At 42.4% G+C, this 19,860-nt stretch overlaps 1 protein-coding gene across 4 annotated transcripts in view; it reads right to left on the bottom strand.

Annotated features, from left to right (window-relative positions):
• Positions 1–19,860, bottom strand: part of LAMA2 (laminin subunit alpha 2) — a 588,677-nt gene that overhangs the window by 114,357 nt on the left and 454,460 nt on the right. For all 4 annotated transcript variants that reach the window (XM_074990592.1, XM_074990590.1, XM_074990591.1 and 1 more), the window contains 4 exons: positions 18,776–18,986; positions 17,098–17,214; positions 15,380–15,543; positions 7,354–7,492 (listed from right to left, as the gene is read on the bottom strand). In XM_074990592.1, coding sequence (XP_074846693.1) covers positions 7,354–7,492; positions 15,380–15,543; positions 17,098–17,214; positions 18,776–18,986 — 631 coding nt within the window. The remainder of the gene's footprint in view (positions 1–7,353; positions 7,493–15,379; positions 15,544–17,097; positions 17,215–18,775; positions 18,987–19,860) is intronic.

A 19,860-nucleotide genomic window follows, 5' to 3' on the forward strand; every position in this document is an offset into this window, starting at 1 on the left:
ATTTTACCTGGGTCCCTAGCAGACTGTTTCCAGGACAGAAAGATTAGCACCCAAAATAATCACTAAATTCTCTTTAAATTAAATAGATGTGCACATCTCCGCAAAACACTAATATTTTCCAAAGTTAAATACTTGCTTTTCTGAGAAACGTTTGATTTTAAATGGATTATACACTAATTCAAAATAATGCTACTTTGCACTTTTACAATGCTTTACAATGTTCCCTTTAATTTTTTCCATCTGGATGTGGAATAAATTTTATTACATGCACCAACATGTGTGCAGGTGTGCCCCACCAATAGAAGAACATGCTGTTGGCCGTGGAAGGCCGTGGACACTCTGCTAACAAGCCAGGTGGCAATTGACTCTCTCCTGGGAGGCCACCGAACCACTCAGCTTATAGGGAACACTGATGTTTGGCATCTGAGAATGTTAAAAGGCTACACGGAGAGAAAAGGTTGGTGAAGTAATATCTTTGGACATATCTACACTTGACATTTAAAGCAGAAAAAGTCCTCCTTTAGAGGAAAATCTTTGGGAGTTTCTACTCTTGCCAACAACAAAAAGAAAATCACCTCCATGAGAGGTGCCCAACTCTTACTGGTGCTGCTTTTGTGGAGATGTGCAAGTGAAGACACTTTCTTGCAGTTCTAAAGATTTTAGCCTCCACTGGCTCTGCTGGTCTAACGCCAGATTCCACTGATTTCCATCCATGTAGTTTTCTCCCCCACCAGTATTTCTAAAGTGATATGCATGTAGAAGTGAGGTGAGTGCTGGTTGTGCACAATATTGACTGTGACAGCTGTGTGCTCCCTCTGCATCCAATCAAAATGCTGCCACAGTTCAATCGGCACATCCTGCAAATTGTAGGTAAGCAAGTGCATTTAGCGTAACTACCCTATCCCAGAAGACCATCTTGGTTACAACAATCCTTCAAGCCAAAGAAATGAAGGAGAGCGACTCTTGTGGACCCCTCACTAGCTTAGGATGTCCATTGCTGTTCTGGGTACATTATAGGCCAGTATAAACTCAAAAGTTTCCCTCTCTCCCCTATAGAATCTGGTTCAATAAGAGATATCACCTTTACATAAGAACATAAGAATGGCCACACTGGGTCAGACCAAAGGTCCATCCAGCCCAGCATCCCATCTGCTGACGATGGCCAATGCCAGGTGCCCCAGAGAAGGAGAACAGAAGACAATGATCAAGTGATTTATCTCCTGCCATCCATCTTCTGCCCTTGTTCTGAAGGCTAGGGCACCATACTTTATCCCTGGCTAATAGCCATTTATGGACCTAACCTGCAAAAATTTATCAAGCTCTTTTTTAAACCCTAATAGAGTCCTGGCCTTCACAGCCTCCTCAGGCAAGGAGTTCCACAGGTTGACTGTGCGCTGTGTGAAGAAAAATTTCCTTTTACTAGTTTTGAACCTACTACCCATCAATTTCATTTGGTGTCCCCTAGTTCTTGTATTATGGGAAAAGGTAAATAATTTTTCTATATTCACTTTCTCCACACCATTCATGATTTTATATACCTCTATCATATCGCCCCTCAATCGCCTCTTTTCCAAACTGAAAAGTCCCAGTCTCTCTAGCCTCTCCCCATATGGGACCCGTTCCAAGCCCCTAATCATCTTAGTCGCCCTTTTCTGAACCTTTTCTAATGCCAATATATCTTTTTTGAGGTGAGGAGACCACATCTGCACGCAGTACTCAAGATGTGGGCGTACCATAGTTTTATATAGGGGAAGTATGATATCTTTTGTCTTATTATCGATCCCTTTTTTAATAATTCCTAACATCCTATTTGCCTTACTAACTGCCGCTGCACACTGCGTGGATGTCTTCAGAGAACTATCCACTATAACTCCAAGATCCCTTTCCTGATCTGTCGTAGCTAAATTTGACCCCATCATGTAGTACGTGTAATTTGGGTTATTTTTTCCAACATGCATTACCTTACACTTACCCACATTAAATTTCATTTGCCATTTTGCTGCCCAATCACTCAGTTTGCTGAGATCTTTTTGTAGTTCTTCACAATCTGTTTTGGTTTTGACTGTCCTGAACAACTTGGTGTCATCTGCAAACTTTGCCACCTCACTGCTTACCTCATTTTCTAGATCATTGATGAACAAGTTGAACAGGATCGGTCCCAGGACTGACCCCTGGGGAACACCACTAGTTACCCTCCTCCATTGTGAAAATTTACCATTTATTCCCACCCTTTGTTTTCTGTCTTTTAACCAATTCCCGATCCATGAAAGGATCTTTCCTCCTATCCCATGACCACCTAATTTACATAAAAGCCTTTGGTGTGGGACCGTGTCAAAGGCTTTCTGGAAATCTAGGTATATTATGTCCACTGGGTGCCCCTAGTCCGCATGTTTATTAACCTCTTCAAAGAATTCTAATAGATTAGTTAGACACGACTTCCCTCTGCAGAAACCATGCTGACTTTTGCCCAACAATTCGTGCTCTTCTACATGCCTTGCAATTTTATTCTTTACTAGTGTTTCTACTAATTTGCCTGGTACTGATGTTAAACTTATCGGTCTATAATTGCCAGGGTCTCCTCTAGAGCCTTTTTTAAATATTGGCGTTATATTGGCCGTCTTCCAGTCATTTGGTACCAAAGTGGATTTAAAGGATAGGTTACAAACCACTGTTAATAACGCCGCAATTTCACATTTGAGTTCTTTCAGAACCCTTGGGTGAATGCCGTCTGGTCCTGGAGACTTGTTACCTTTCTCATGTTGTCATTCTAAAGGCCCATATAAACATTGTTGATGAATGTGACATAAGGTGACCATGCATCCCGTTTTCACTGGGACAGTCCTGTATTTTAGGTAGGCTTCCCTTCTGTCCTTAACAAAAAAAACCTGATTGTCCTGTGTATTCACTCCCCTTGCTGTGCTGCCCTTTCCCCAAGTGAGTGCAGCTGCAGCTGCATATAAAATCAGTCAGGAGTTGGCTGGACAGGACATAAAGCATGTGCTGACCATCCACTATAGGAAGCAGCAGGAGAGGGGCTGGGGCACTGCCATAGAGGTAAGGCATGGTATGATGCGGGATAGGGTAGCGTGTTTTGTCCCTACCTCTAAGATATTGAGGGGGACTTGGTGACCCAGCAGTGATGGGCAGCCCCTCCGTGTGGCAGCTGCCCCTGACGCCGGGGAGACCCCTCTGGGGAGGTAGCCATACCCCCATTGCAAGACAGCCTTCCATGTAGCTGCCTCCCTGCCCCCCACGGGACAGCCGCCTCAGCAGCTAGGGAGCCTCTGCAGCCAGAGAGCTCTCCTGCAGGGCGGCAGCACCATTGCCACTGCCCCAAGGTGTGGGGCAGCCACCCTCTGCAGCCAGGGAGGCTCCTCTGGCAGGGTGGCAGCTCCAGTCCTAGTGCCCAGACGTATGGAACAGCAGGGAGCTGCAGCCACCCCCTGCAGCCAGGGAGCGCTCTCCCACCCCCACCCAGCTGGGTAGCAGCCCCCCAGGCAGCCATCGCTATAGCCAGGTTGCATCCCTGCAGCATTCCCAGAGCTTGGTGGCGTGGGGCAACCAGCAACCAGCCCCCCTTCTGCAAGGTAACCACCCCTGCAACTGGGGAGCTTCTCTGTGGGGCAGGAGGCCTGTTCCGATGCCCCCTGGCATGGGGCTGTCAGGGAGATGCACTTGCTTGGCAGCCACAGCTGGGGAGCTGCTCCCCATCCCTCCAGAATGTCCCATATTTGGCACAGGGAAATATGGTCACCCTAATTAAACCTCACAACATGCCTGTAAGTTAGGATCCCCAGGCACCATTATACCTCTACTCAGAGGAAGAAATATACAAAAATTAGTATGCAGAAATTACAAAGCATACAAGTATACAAAAATGGAGTCATTTGCTCAGGTCTCAGAGCAGGTTGGAGGCAGAGCTGGAACTAGATGCCAGATCATCTAATGTGTGGAGGGGAATATCTACCTTGCAGTGGTTACTGCAGGGGCTGATGCCCACACTACCTTCCTGTAGGGGGAGTGCAGCCTCTAGAGCGCTTCCACCAGCTGAGGAGGGGCAGTGGAGGACTGGAGCCAGGGCTAGGAGCTGGGGCAGCTGCCTGGGCTTCTTGGCTTCCTGAGGCTTCCCCCAGGAGTGCAGAGCACAGGCAGCAATGTGTCTGGGAGCAGGGAGCTGTGATGGCAGCAGGGGTCTAGTTGGAGGCCACCACAGCTCCCAGACTTTCTTGTCATGGGGTGGAGCTGTGAAACTGACAAGAATGAGTCACCAGCCAATGTAAGTTATGCAGTGTCTACTACACCCGAACTACATCAGCCTAAGCCCTACCCCTCTCATGGAGGTGCAGTTATGATGTTGGTGTAATATGGCACGTGTGGCAGCAGGACCAAGCCTGTAGTGTGTACAATGACACAAACTGCCTTAGCTCAACTTAGCACTTCAGTGGAGAACACAGTCTAGTTCAGTGGAGGGCAGCCTGCAGCCTGCACACCCCCTTCTGCCTCTCCTGCACTGTGGGACCTGCACCTACCTTCTTTTCCCTTTCCCCCCAGCACTTCCACAGTGCTGTGAATCAGCTGATTTGCGCAGGTGGTACTGCCCAACTTCCCAGCATTTCAGGGCTGGAGAAAGCTGCAGTTGCCTTCCCCAGCCACCTCATGCCTCCAGAGAAGCATAGGGATGGGGCTACACTGCCTGGTGCTCTGAAGCTTGTGGGGCAGGGGTGGGCAGTCTGGGGAAGAGGCCAGAGTCCAACAAGACGGGGAAGCTGTGGTGCAGAGCAGAGGCCAAAAGTCACAGTGCGTGTGGAAGGGGCAGGGTCTGGGGTCGAAGGGGCAGGGTTGGTGCCTAGCCACCCAAGCCAGGGGATTCACCCACCACCCATGAGATCCCACCAGCACTTTAAAAGCTATGTGGTCACATTAAAAATATCTTTTCAAGCATCATTTTAAAAGTGAGATTTTAAACTCTTAACTAGAAACCTAATCCTGTAACATGATTCAACTTTTCAGTCAATTAACCTGATCACCACCACCATCACCACCAAGGCTAAGTAATGGGCCATGGAAAGCTGCTCGAATGCTGGAGATGCTTCATCTGTGATTAATTTATTTTGCTTTTAAAAGGGAGAATGAATCCATCATATAAAACATGGGAGGAATTCTTCTGTCATAATTTTAAATATGGATGATCTTTTCTAGTCATCTATCAGGCTTCCTGCTACTTCAATGGTTCTTAGTGTGTTTCAGTTGTAGCTTTTAAAACTGCCAACTTCATTTAAAAAAAATCCATTACATTAACATAAATAAAATCCTAATATGGCCATACATCACACCACTATTTAAGAATCTGTGTGATTTAGAAGCAGGTATTTTTCATATTTATATTGTATGGAAGGAGCGACAAACACTTAGCAAGAACTTCCTTAAATTCATTACCTTAAAAAGGGCAGCACATTCCTATTTTTCTATCAGTTAGATCTCTAATCTATGCAGCTTGCTTATAACAAACAAGGCTATACCTCTTGAATATATAAAAATGAGCACCCTTAAATGCTGTCTTAATTGTGCCTGGGTGTCTTTACTTGCCAGTCATTTGTCTCTGTTTAGATCACACTGTCTGCACCCTTTCCTCACACCATTTCAAATATCTATTCACTTTCTCTCTATAGTATATTTAGCTGGTTCCTTGCCTTTCTGGTATATGCCCCTTTGTAGCCATATAGTAATCACATGCTTTGTTTCCTGACTATTGCATCTCTCTTCTTTCCAGTTCAACCATCATAACATATGTCTTTGTCACTGTCTCTGAGGCATCAAAGGACCAAAAGACAGAGATTTTTTTTCTGGTTTTTTTTTTAATCTGAAAATAAAACAAACACCCCTTATTTGTTTTTGCATTGAAATTGGTAAGTTTGACAGAGAAAAAGCCCATGTGTATAGCTCACCAGCACATACTAATATGCGAGCCATCAGTTTCTCATCAAGAGATTAAAGTCAGTAATTTGTGCTACTTGTACTGTAAGTTAATATTTGAAACTGATAAAAATGTAACTACCCCCAATTTAAAACCCAAACCATATTCACTGGTTCATGAATATTGACTGGTCACGTTGTCCTTTTTTATAGCTCTGCAACTCTGAATCCACTTGCATTGTTTCTGCTAGTTAGTTGCATCATTGCAACTTTTTTACCTCTTATGGGACTTTCCATTTTCACTCTTTTCTGTCTTCTGGAGGGGTATTTTCTATCTGTGTATCTGACAAGCGCAAGTTAGTTGGTCATGTTTGCCTCTATAAATAAGCTTTTCACACCTTCATTATTCCCAGTACAAAATATCCCTGGCTTTCTGCCTCTACTGAGTTTGTTGTGGATCAGAGCTAGTTCTTTCACAGTTGAGGTCAAAGAACTAGCTTTCCATTGTAATATCATTTAAAACCTCTCTAGTTGCCCTGACCCTCACAAAGAACCAATCTTGCTACATCTCATCTTGGGGATAAAGCTTTTCAGTGATGCTTGGAAGAATTTGGAAATATGGTGTTTAAACTTAATTTTGCTATTCACTTTTCCAGAAAGCCTTCCTAACTTTGGCTGTGTCTTCATTTACCTGGAAAGCTGACAGCTGCTATGCAATTTTTGGTGTGCCAACTGCGCTTCTCCCATTGACCTTCCTTTATCCTTGTGGCTCACGAGGAGTTTGGGGGTCAACATTGACCCCGGAATGCATCATTTTGCGCACGCGTGAATTGGCATCCCAGAAGATCGAACCTAAGCGGTTGATCTTCTGATGTTAGTGTAGATGCAGTCTCTGTGTGGCCCATCAAACCTGCAGAATCGACTGACCATCCCACCTCCAGTTCTGTTTTGTTTCAGTGGCCTTATTGTGGAGAAATGCCCTTAACCATGAGTTAGGGAGCTAGTGTGAAGGATGGCCAAGATAAAGAATCTCTTAAGAACACTGTTTAAAATAAAAATAAGATACACTTTCACCAGAGAGAAACCAACCTGTTGCTGTCTCAAGGTTTTGTGGCAATGGCTGTTGGCTCAGGTCAGAGATGGGGTTGAGGAAAGGCATGAGTTGGAAGAATATGAGACAGGAATAAAAACAAAGGGGAAGAAGTCCAGAAAAGGGTATTACAAGTGGCACAGGTAAGAGAAAATGGGATCAAGAGAGATGTAGATTAGGAATTTGTGAAGACATGATCTCAGAACTGGGAACTCTGGCAGTAGAAGGGGGATACAAACAAAGCAAGAGGATGGAAGAGTGGGGAAGTGGGAAGGAATGGAATACAGTGGGCGTGGTGTATAGAACCAGCCTGATCTTCCCTTCCAGCAGACAACATTCACTTTTCTTACCAGTTGTATAGCTTCATTTGCCCGGGCCTTGGCCTCCCTGGCGATTCTTTCTGCTTCATCAATATAGTCCTTGATGTTGCTATAGGCCTTGAAAGCTACAGTGGCATTCAATGAGAGGTTTTTAGCTTCAGCAAGGATTCTGTTAGGATGGGAAAGGTACAATACAGCATTAAAAACTGCAGTTATAGTTCAACAGAGCAAAACAGATTTAGTGAAACAGCCCAGATTTCTAATGACTGGCTCTCGTGCACACTGACAGAGTTAAGGGTTCCAGAATGTGGGTGCTAAGTGTTTAAAGAGGGGTATCAACTTTTATTTTCATAGTGTCATGTAGAAAAACAATCTGTTTGTAAACTATCTGTTAAGGAGCTATTCCACACTGAGAGAAAGAATGTCCCAATAGTTAAGGCATTAGCCTATAGCTCAGAAAGCACATGTTCAATTACCTGCTCCACCACAGACACTGGGCAAGGTACAATATAGCTACACTTCAGGCTTGAGATGTAATTTCTGTCTTGAGAAGATGTACCTATGCTAGCTTGCTAAAGACAGTAGAAGGGCAGCATCAAAGGCTAGCTGCCTGAGCACAGACTGAGGGTAGATAGCTGTTGCTGGGGCTATGCTGCTGTTGTTAGCTTGATCAGGTATGTCTCCTGGGTTCACAAAATACATCATTGGTTCAATTATAGAATCACTGTTAACCTCTCTGCCTCTTAGGCCAGGTCTACACTTACTAAAAACTTCAAAACGACCATGCTAATGGCTGAAATGAAGAATACTAATGAGGAGCTGAAACGAACATTCAGCGCCTCAATAGCATGCTGCCAGCCGTGGCACTTTCAAAAGTCCTGCGTTTTCCTTCCCACAGCTTGTCTACACAGGGGTCCTTTTCAAAAGGACCCTGCAAACATTGAAATCCCCTTACTCCTATCAGCTGAATATTAATTTCAGCGCCTCATTAGTATTCTTCGATTTGGCCATTAGCATGGCCATTTTGAAGTTTCACATAAGTGTAGATGTGGCCTTAAAGACATTGGTATAACAGTATCCCTGTGAAGTCAGCCAACTTTTGAAGTTAAATACATTAAAAAGATAATGAGACACGCAGATACCAACAAGGGCCCAATAAATACGACAGATCACTAATAGAGCGTACAATTGTCTAGGTGTCTAAGGTAAACATCTTTATCTTCATAGGAGGTGACAGGATATCCCCCCACACAATACTGTTCAATTTCTCTTCCTCTTGTTCGCACACATTAAAAGCTTCAGTTTTTTAAGATCACTTTTCTGACACGATTTTTAAAGGCCTTTGATACTGTCTTTATGTTGCACACCATGAAAGGTTTAGACTGCATACCTGGAACATTTATTTTAATAAAATGATGATATATGCAGGACTGTTCTGCTGTGGCAGACAACACATTAGCAGCAGTGAGGGACATCCTGCTTTCCCTAGGGCCAACTTGTCATCCTATGTTAAGACATTAGACAAAAGCACATGCATGCACCCAAAAGGAATGTCTATTAAATGAAGCTGAAGAAGTGGAAGTGCGAAGTGCTATAGCTAGTCTTTCATTAAAGAGGTAAAAATATTCCTATTCCTCTGAGTTTTCTGCACCTCTTTACTAGCTCCCCCAAAGACACTTGTCATGGATTGGAATATTTAGTAAATGGACCTGACAACACTCAGCAAGCTTAGGTCTAGAGATGTACTGTACAAATGATGTGAATCCTAATCACTTCCTACAAATTTTACTTCCTTTCCAAAGCAGAGCCTTCAAGAACATTTTGCTCAGGAGGCTGCAGCTACCTATTATTCTACACCTCTCCTTCAAAATAATAACTTAGGCTCAGACATGCTATGACTCCACTGAATATGAAACTCGTAGTTTTGCATGTATCTGGTACCTTAGTTGAGGTAATTGTGTGGCTTTTCCCCCAGAGACACGTTACACAGGCATGGAAATAGTTGCTAAGAGCATCTGCTCATAAGTCTAGCATGATAGCTATCTGCAAAAGATGCGGGCACCAAGATAAATTGCTTCTTCCAAACCTGTAAGTTATTTGTGTGAGGTTTTTTGGTTGTTTGTTTTTCAAATACACTTTAAAAGTTGTATTTTTACCCATGTAGCAGTTGTGAAAAAACAGAGATGGGAGACAGAATTACAGCAGGCAACCAGGGATCAAGTGTAGTAACAGAGAGGAAGCCGTGCTAGTCTATACACTATCAAAACAAAAAGCAGTCAAGTAGCACTTTAAAGACTAGCAAAATGGTTTATTAGGTGAGCTTTCGTGGGTCTGGCTATGGTCTGAAGAAGTGGGTCTGTCCCACGAAAGCTCACCTAATAAACTATTTTGCTAGTCTTTAAAGTGCTATTTGACTGCTTTTTGTTTTGATAGGGATCAAGTGGTCTGTGTTCTGAGTGCTACATCTTGAGCAAGTCACTCTTTCTCTTTATTCCTCAGGGTATGTCTAAGGCAGAGGTGGCCAACCTTTTTTCATCAGGGGCCACATGGCAATTTTTTACATGTTCCAGGGGCCAAACACAAAATAGCCCCAAACCTGCCCCTTTGCCCCATCCCCAGGCTTAATCCCTCTCAGCCCCAAACTGCCCCCATTTCCAGACTTAATCCCTCACAGCCCCAAACCATGCCCCCAACCCCCAGGTGCAACCCCAAACCCAGGATTGACTTACCTAACACAGGAGCTCTGCATGCTGCCCCACCCACTGCACCCTTGCAGGGCCACCATCTCTTTCTCACTGCGGCTGTGCAGCTCTCTCCAGCCCTCCTTCCCCCCTTCCCCCATGTACAGCTTGTGGGTTTCTACCCTGCTGCACTGAAGTAACGGGACTCAATATAATTGGTTTAATGGCTGGATCACTCCTTCTGGCTGTTAAACCAACTAAATTGAGCTCTACTCTTTCATCATGGCAGGGCAGGGAGCCAGAGGAGTGAGCAAGCAGTGGTAGCACCCGGAGCTGCAAATGGCTCTTTAAAGAGCCACATGCAGCTCAGAGCCACCCAGATGGCTTTCAAAATGATGCTTCTGCTGGCTCTGCAGGCCAGATGGAAAGGCTCCACAGGCCAAATTCTGGCCTGCGGGCCACCTGTTGGCTACCCCTGATCTAAGGGCTTGTCTTATCTTCCATGAAGATCAATCCACTTAGGATCGATCTTCCAGAGTTCGATTTCATGTGTCTCATCAAGACACACAAAATTGATCTCTCTGGGGTCAGTAGACAGCCCCTGTACTCCTCGTTATCATGAAGGGAGGTTGAAGGCAGAAATGCTCCCGCTAACCTTCCGTAGTGAAGACAGTCAAAAAAAGTCAATTTCCCATACATCAATTCTAGCTACACAATTCCTGTAGCTAGAATTGTGTATCTGAAATTGACTTTCAGGTCTAGTATAGACCTGCCCTAAGACTGCAATCATGGGTCTGACTGCACCTCAAGCAGCCATACTTGAGTTAGTTCTACTCTAGCTAGCTTGGATTCTGGATCTCTGAATCTGAATCTGAATCATTAGGGTTCTGGGCAGATTTGCATAGACAATGCTCAAGCAGTGTCAATGCTCTGGGACCTGAAATAGCTAGATAAAGCTAATTTATATATGACCTTTCTAAGCTGCAATAACATCCAATAGTACAGCCAAGACATATTCTCAGTTTTTCCTTCTATGAAATGGTGAAAATACTACTTTCCTTATGGCACTGTTGTGAGATTAAACTCCTGACTGCTTGTACAGACTTTGAAGCCATTCATTTGGAGGGTGCTATAGGGATGGTTTGAACACACAAATCCCATGGAAATTGATGGGAGTTGGAGGCACAAAACACCTCTGAAAATTAGGCCACTTCTGTCTTTACTTATGAGATCTGACCATTTTGGACACTGCTGCTATGGAAAATGCTTTGAAATCTGTGGGATCATTTACTTGTTCTAAGTGGGACTTTATTTCAAATATATAGCTGCAGGAAACTTGGACTCCATGATGTATGTTTCACTGATTTCATATCAAATTTGCTCAGCTTGCATATGAAAATATTTTCCCTCTAACTGCCAGCCGTGCAAACTCCCTCCGCACTCTGAAAATGAAAGCTAGGTTCTTGCTTTATGTTGCAGCAACACTGGTAATAAATACCTGGTAGATTAAATTATGCTGTCTTTTACATCTCTATGACTTGGGCTACAAGTGAGGGACACCATTGCAGACAATGAGGTCACACAAATGTAACCAAGAGCATAATATAGCTTGCAGGATATTTATTGTCAGTGATCTCAAGATGCATGAGAAGGAGGCACCCCATCTTTACTGTCAAAACGGTGACCAAGTATGCCAGGCTGACAGGTAGAAAAAAAACATTTTTTTAACCTGTGAATTCATTACATTTAAATAGGAATTGAAGAAAAACAATAAATATACAATACCAGGGTGCCCCCATGCTATTTTTATATAGTTCTGTCTGTAGGACTGAACCATATCCTGAGTGACATATTTATATGATACTTGCTGGTATTTTTAAATAAACACTAGCTACTGGATAGACTAGCAACTCGCCCTATCTTACCAGTTTATGAGTAGGGATGGCTGGAAAACATTAATTCCATGCTGTGAAAATTCTTTAGAGTTAGTTCTGCACTGGAACAAAACTGAGAACTTTAAAAGAACATGGCACAAAACCCTGACAGAGACCATTAACAGAGAGAAAGCCGTGCTAGTCTATATACTATCAATACAAAAAAGCAGTCCAGTGGCACTTTAAAGACTAACAGAATAATTTATTAGGTGATGAGCTATCATGGGACAGACCCACTTCTTCAGATCATAGCCATACTAGAAGAGTCTATCAGTCTCTTCTGGTATGGCTATGATCTGAAGAAGTGGGTCTGTCCCATGAAAGTTCATCACCTAATAAATTATTTTGTTAGTCTTTAAAGTGCTACTGGACTGCTTTTTTGTTTTGACAGAGACCAGTTTGCCTCAGAATAGCCAAAAGCCTGGTAGTCAATGTCATGGAATATGGGCATCACAGATTCAATCCCCTCAATGCATAAATTACAGAAGACTATGAACATCAAGTCACCAACATCCCAAGTTAGCAACCAAACCACCAGGCTTCTGAATCAGTCTCTCTCTCTCTCTCTAGCCCAGTGAATATTTAACTATGTACAGTAAGTGGAACAGCTCCAGCAGGAGAGAGGGCAGAGTGACTCTATAGGCCAGTGGAGCTCTGAATCAAGCAGATCAGGGACTTAATTCAGGATCTCCCACATCTCTCTTATCGGAGGGGTAGCCGCGTTAGTCTGGATCTGTAACAGCAACGAAGGGTCCTGTGGCACCTCATAGACTAACAGAAAAGTTTTGAGCACTGGAACGAATTGCCAAGGGAGGTGGTAGAATCTCCATCACTGGAGATATTTAAGAAGAGGTTAGATAGATGGCTTTCAGGGATGGTCTGGAAGGTGCTTGGTCCTGCCATGGGGGCAGGGGGCTGGACTCAGTGGCCTCTTGGGGTCCCTTCCAGTCCTACTCTTCTATGATTCTACGAGCTTTTGTGAGCACAGACTCACTTCATCTGATGAAGTGAGTCTGTGTTCACGAAAGCTCAGGCTCAAAACTTTTCTGTTAGTCTATAACGTGCCACAGGACCCTTCATTGCTGTTACACATCTCTCTTGAGTGTCCTAACCAACTGGCTATTCTGGGATGGGTTGGTGTCACTGTTTCTCTCTCCAGAAAGTCCGTACGGAACCTGGGGAAACTTTTTGGCTATAGGTACACTAGTGAGTTTTACTGACAAAACCCCATCTTTGTCGACAAAACTGATGGAACATTCACACACAAAATGTGCTTTATCAAGTTTGTCGACAAAACTGAGCACTTTCTCCAGCAGTGTTCTGCCTCTCAGCCATGAGGCACAACACTGCTGTCAACAGATTCTGTCAACAAAAAAGCTGTGTGGATGCTCGGGGTGGGGGTCGGGGGGGCACTTCTCTCAACAGACAGGGCATCCAGAACAATGGGCACCCCTGTCTGCTGTGCTTCTGGGTGTTTGTTTTGACACCCAGTCTGGCCGCTCTGTGAACAAAGCAAAATGCTCTTCCAATTAACTTTTGTGTGTGGCTGCACTCTGTCGACAGAAGTTTTGTTAGGAAATCTCTTCCAACAGTGACTTCTTTTGACAGATCCCTGTAGTGTAACCATAGCCTCCATAGAAATTTTCAAGTTTGGCTAATCAGTATTTCCCTGATTAAAAAAAAATGTCGTTAATTCCTGACTAGTTCTGTACCCTGAGTTCTTTGCCCTCTGGTGGATTATCGGCTTGTCTACATGAGAAAATTAATTGGACCAAATAATGCAGAGCAAACTATCACAACAGCTCCCCATCTCAACACCCTGATCCAAATGCCTTTTTCTCACTTAATCTGCTAAAGCAAGTGATAGTAGAAGCTTTGCCTCCCAGAATTACCAGTTAGTAAAGAGGCATACAGATAGCTCCCACTTGTGGCTAGAAGTGACTCTATCCTCCCCGCCCCCATGTCCTCCTCAGCCTTTCCAATCTTCTGGGCTCCTCAAACAAGCACATCATAATCCCAAGGAAATTTAAACATTTCCTCAGATATTTTTCAGTCCTCAGAGACATAATCACCCTCTAAGTGCCAACCCCTTAGTCAGGACAATCCCAGCTATCTTTTCCAGAACTAGGGCACAGCACAGTGCCTCTGCAAGAGCCATTCTTGGTGGTGATGGCTGCTAACCTGCTAAAGCGCCTCAGGCTTCTGTTTCCCATACATACCTCCCCTGTCACAGCAGCCACTTCTGCTCTCCATAGGGGATACAGACACCATTTCAGGAGCTGTGCCCGATTTGGTAATCAGGGTTGGCTAGTTCAAGAACCTTCAGCTACAAATTGGCACCCCTTCCTCTTACATGAATACTTTCCTTTAATTTAAGTTGTAGCAATTTGCACTTTCTAAGGGAGACGCCAAGAGTTCTGTTCTCCTATGCTGTAAGGGCATGTCAAAGGAAGTTATTTGACGAGAGAGTTTTGTGTGTATCCACAGTCTGGTGCACATCACATTAGTTTGTATGACACTTTCCAGATTACATGAAGGAGCTCAGCAATAAAATTCTAAACAATAATCTACCAAAGATCTTGGGAACAGGTTTTAGATACATTCACTTTGGTTTGAAAGTGATGTTTAAATTGCTTCCTTTACCCGAGAGTCAGCTAGTGCACACTCTTAAAGGCTGCCAATTTCAAACATACAGGCTGTGTCTACACTGGCACCCCCCTTTTGAAAGGGGGATGCTAATGAGACACTTCAGGATATGCTAATGAGGCACTGCACAATTCGAAATCCACTTATTCCTGTAACCACATAGGAATGAGTGGATTTTGACATCTGCAGGGTCCTTTAGAAAAGGACCCTGTGTAGATGAGCTGCGTGTGATCGAAAGTGGCACTTTCAAAGTGCCATGGCTGCCATTATGCGGATGAGGCACTGCATATTCATGGAAGCACTGCTAGTGTAGACATAGCCATAAAGATAAAAAACCAGGGCCGCCTTCTTCTTGCTTTGCATTTACAATGGCGGAAAAGTGTCTGCAAAAACACTATTAAATTACAAGGGTGGCATGTTACACCTCTTTGCACTTACTTTGCCTCGGTATAAATAATAACACATGGTATAAGGCACAGGAGAGATCAGACTGAAAAAAATTGTTTTTAAATAGGAGAATGTCTTGTGAAAGTGTCAGTACTTTCTGTCTCCTGGCTCATTTGCAGAAATGTTTGGTTTGATTACTTGGATATATTACAAGCCATGTACAATACCTTCCTAACCCCTCTAAAGAGATGAACATCACATCTCCTAATTGGCCTCTACAGGGAATTGGAGACTGGTATATTCATAACCACAGAAGTTAAAGTTTGAAAATAATCTCTTATTTCCATCAGGGTAGTCTATATACTCGTCTATGAAAGCTGGAGAAGTATCACAAAGTGTCTGTCCTACCCGTCCAGCATTGCAGATGATTCATTCAGTTGGGATGCATGATTTTCAGCCTGCAGCACCTTTTCTGGAAGCATTCTATTCCGAATATCTTCGGATAGATCGTCTATTTTATCCTTCAGCTGATCAGTGATTAATTGTATCTTATCCCCCATGTCTTCTACATACTGGAAGCCACAAAACCAGAATATTTAAACAGCTGAATGCAAACATGACAATCCTTTGCAGTATATTGTTTCTGTATAACACATAATCACACATGCTTTTGGTGGTGAAATATAAGGAAAATTAAACTATCTTGAAAGCCACTATTCCACTGAAGACTTGACTGTCTTGAGCTTGTTCTTCCTTGCTTCTTAATGATGTATGAGAAAAGACAAAAATACATTTACATGCAACACTCCCACACATGCAATCTTGTGAAAATCTTTTCTAAATTATGGATGCAGAAATATTTATATTATGTTGTGGCAACACTGCTGAAATAGACTGCCAAACTGTGTGACAAATTCCATTTATCATGTGCCTTTGACTGACCTGCACTTTTGTTCCTATTAATCCATAGCACTAAGGGTTACACTTTTAAACTAGCCACTACCGTCCCTGCAAAGAAACAGTTTTAAAAGGGTATCTTTCTTACTCCTCCCAACCCTAAATATGGAATTTTCCCCAAAGTTATATGTGTTTGAGGTACAGGACAGAAATTATTATTCCTTGTACCAATGGCTATATTGATATGCAATATTTTGCAAAGCATCAGGGCTAGAAATGGAGATATACCTTACTAAAGTGTCAGACATTAAAATCATAGCATTACATTAGGGTTATTTTAAAAGTTTTTAAAGTGTATTCATTTTTATTTTTCTCTGAAGGCCTAGACTTTGATTGCAGGCATATACTTCTCTAGATGACACTTTTGGAAATCAGGAGTAATTGCATGAAAGAAATAAAGTTATAGCTCAACTAGTTTAAAACTGATTCAAAAATAATTATATTTAAAATAAAAGTCTCAGATATTTCTAAAGGTGTTTTTCTGTAGGACATATGGCATATGAAGAAACTGTGATGGCATGGTTTGGTCTAAGTGTTTTATTGACCGGAATTGTCTGAAGAATTCCTTCATTCCATCACCCGTTGTGACTGGTTCCTCCCAAATTCATGTGAATAGAAGTTCTAGAGTGGGATTTTCAAAAGCATCCAAGTGCTTTGGGCTCTGTACAGAGCATTGGAGAAAGGTCTGCAAGTCCCATTGATTTATCCAGCTGAAGGTAACCCTGTATAATAATTTCTTATGTTTCTTTTCTTCCACATTCCCTTGTGTGCTTACATGTGGGTTTCTAGACAATAGAGCCAAGGGTAGAACTGTCTATGGACTTCTTGCACCGGCTATTTTGAGACTACAAACCTAAATTCAAACCGCAAAGCCAAATACCACACTTACAGAAGCAGGCAGAGTCTGAAAAACAAGGGATGTGTATATAGACCTTTGTGTGCCTAATACAATCAGACTGAGTCAACCTTGATCAGTTTATATACCAGTTTATCCACTACAACCAAACTACACACCCAACAATGGAAATTCAAGTGCTTCCAATACAAATATTTCAGCAGTGATAAAAGTTGGATTAATTAGGGGTTGCTTTCATTACCTACTTCATCTTTACAATAAGCTCCCTCAATGCTCATATCCTCAAAAGCAAAACAAAAAGAAAAACACTCACCTCCACAGCTATATTGATTTCACTGGCAAGATGGCTGGCTTCATCCAGGATGTCATTCCCCTCTTTTAGAGTTTTTTCTGCCTCTTGTCTGCCACTTTCTACAGCTTGCTTCCTTTTCTGTAGGCATGCACAATGGGAGAAACAGATTAAACAAAGATGCAGCAAGCATGCCCCCACATTCCAATACCCCTGCATTTTTTCCTGTCGCCACACTGCACACGAAACTTCTGAAAACTGCAGAGATACTAAAGCAAAAATAAAAATACAGCATGGCCAATACAGGCAACCCTGTCTGCCTGTAACATTACAGCAGAATGAGTTCAAAACATCAGAAATCCCAACTCTTCCTCTCCTTTTGATAATGCTATTTTCCCCAGCCAGGACAAGGAATTCGCCTAAATCAAAATGTTATGAAGATCCTTGATGTTAATTCTTTATCCTACATTTATTAGAAAACAAAAAAAAAAATCCAGTTTGTGATTTTTTTTCTTTTGACACCATTGCATTATTGGATTATGAGGCAAGAAATTACAGTCTGGAAACCTTGGAACCTTCACTTTTCCACCTGCACCTATTGCACAAGAGGCATGGCACCTTCTTTGTCTCTAGTTCAAAGCACTTGCTGCATCATGAATACTAGAGAATCATTAAGCATCACAGAGTAGGTTGAAAGGAGGCCATACAATTGCATCATTCAGGCAAAAGGGAAAGTGCTATGAGGGCCAATAATCAAGAGAAAGGCAAAAAAAGATGGAAACCTCAGAATGAGGACGAGAGCAAAATCAATGGTTGAAGGGACTCTTCACAGTATTCTGGTAATTAATTAATCGGTATTATTATATATTCATTCATATAATCTGCAGTTAGGGATGGCATAAGAACCCAGTTAAAGACAATCGCTCCTGTCTGCTCTAACAACACTGGAAAAGAAATGTAGATCATCTGATATTTTCTAACTTCTTTACAATATAACATCTCTTTGTAAATCAATCAAACTCACAAACCTCTGATGAAAACTCAGGTTCTGGAACTCTAACCTCATAATTGTATATTAGGCAAAAGCTCCTTGAAAGCAACCAGCATTTGAAACATTTATCTTCATTTAGGGTTGACCCTGCTCTTTCTGTCTTGGATAAATGATTGTTAATGAAAAGTATAATGTGCTTTTCCAGTCTTTGCAATTAAAATTAAGTCAGAAGCAGATTCCTCTGCTACCAGGGAGATCAGTTATAACTACTAAATAGCTAAGATATACTCTGATTTATTACTCTTTAACATCCAAACACCCAGTTCATTTCTGTGTAGAGGTGGGATGTGGAGGTGAAAAAGCAGGGCTGCAAGATGAAAATGCCAGATAGTAAAGACTGTAATTGGTCTCTCGCTAAAACACTTAAGCTAGAATTTAAATTGTGCATAGGGACTTTGGTGTGTCTTTGCACCAGGATGAAATTTTCCTACTCATAAGAAACAAAACAATGGAGTTATTTAACTTTTTATCGCCCTATGTGCTTTTAGAGGAAATAATAAGACAACCGTCATTTAGCCATATTATTTATTTACGCACACACACATATATATTGTAAATAGGTTCATGTGAATCAAAGAGGCCACAGTTCCAGATTCTGGTCTGACTCTCAGGATGGTGAAAGATCAAGGGAATCTGCTAATCAGCACTCACCTCTATCACGGTCATGTTCCTTTGGTTGATTGCAGATAAGCGTTTGGCTTCCCTAATTTTACTACTGGCTTCTCTCAGCAGGTCTTGAGCATCATCAGCCTTGTCTTTGTAATCCGACATTTTGTCCCTGACCTCATTCTTGAGCTCCTCATTCTTCTTGGTGGGCTCTCCAAATAATTTCTTCACTTTGTTCAAAAGGGCTTCTGCATTTCTGCAATCCCCCCAGCACACACACACACACAAAAAAAAACAAGCATTCAAACTATCTTCACCACAGCCAATAATCTCATCATTTTTTAATTCCACACATCTGAAATATTCATTTTAAATAAAAGTGTAAAACAACTCTAATGAGAGCACACACACAGGCTGTTTCTACACTACAAAAATAACTTTGAAGTTGCTTACTTTGAAGTAACAACTTCGAAGTTGAGTGTCTACACACACCCTATTTCAAAGTTAAACTTCAAAGCAGGGCACTACTTAATTCCTGGGAATGGAGTAAGGACTTCGAAGTTAACTTCATAGTAAAAGAAAATGTGTGTAGACTCTCTGCTAGCTACTTCGAAGTAGTGCCTAACTTCAAAGTTAACTTCAAAGATAGTTCCTACCGTAGACACACACCTAGTAAAGCAAAAAGACAAGTTGATATTAGGTTTTTTCCTTTGGATTTTAAATTCACCCTGAGTCCTTATTTAGGAAAGTGTCTCCAGGGAAGTCTTTTTTATATTGTTATTTTTGCTATGGTAATTTTTTGTGAATCACTCCATTTGCCAAAAAATCCCATTGCGACAAATTAATGTGAATGAAGGGATGTTACCCTAGGGGTTACCAATCTCAAACTCATGTGCTGATCACTGGAGCCTTGGATGAATGAGACTCAGTAATGAGATGGTGGTGAAAGAATGTGGAGTCAGACAATGCTAAACTTTGCTGATGAGATAACTCATGGTATTGTAAGGTGGTCAAGGGACATCGGCCTACAACACATCACCAGACATCAGCAATACCAGGAGGGATGAACCAAAGTGCTGATGAGAAGGGCAGTTGGGAAAGTAACTCAAATACTTTTCTGATGGACTGTA

Source organism: Carettochelys insculpta, chromosome 3 (assembly GCF_033958435.1).
Source record: "Carettochelys insculpta isolate YL-2023 chromosome 3, ASM3395843v1, whole genome shotgun sequence".
Taxonomy (NCBI): domain Eukaryota; kingdom Metazoa; phylum Chordata; order Testudines; family Carettochelyidae; genus Carettochelys; species Carettochelys insculpta.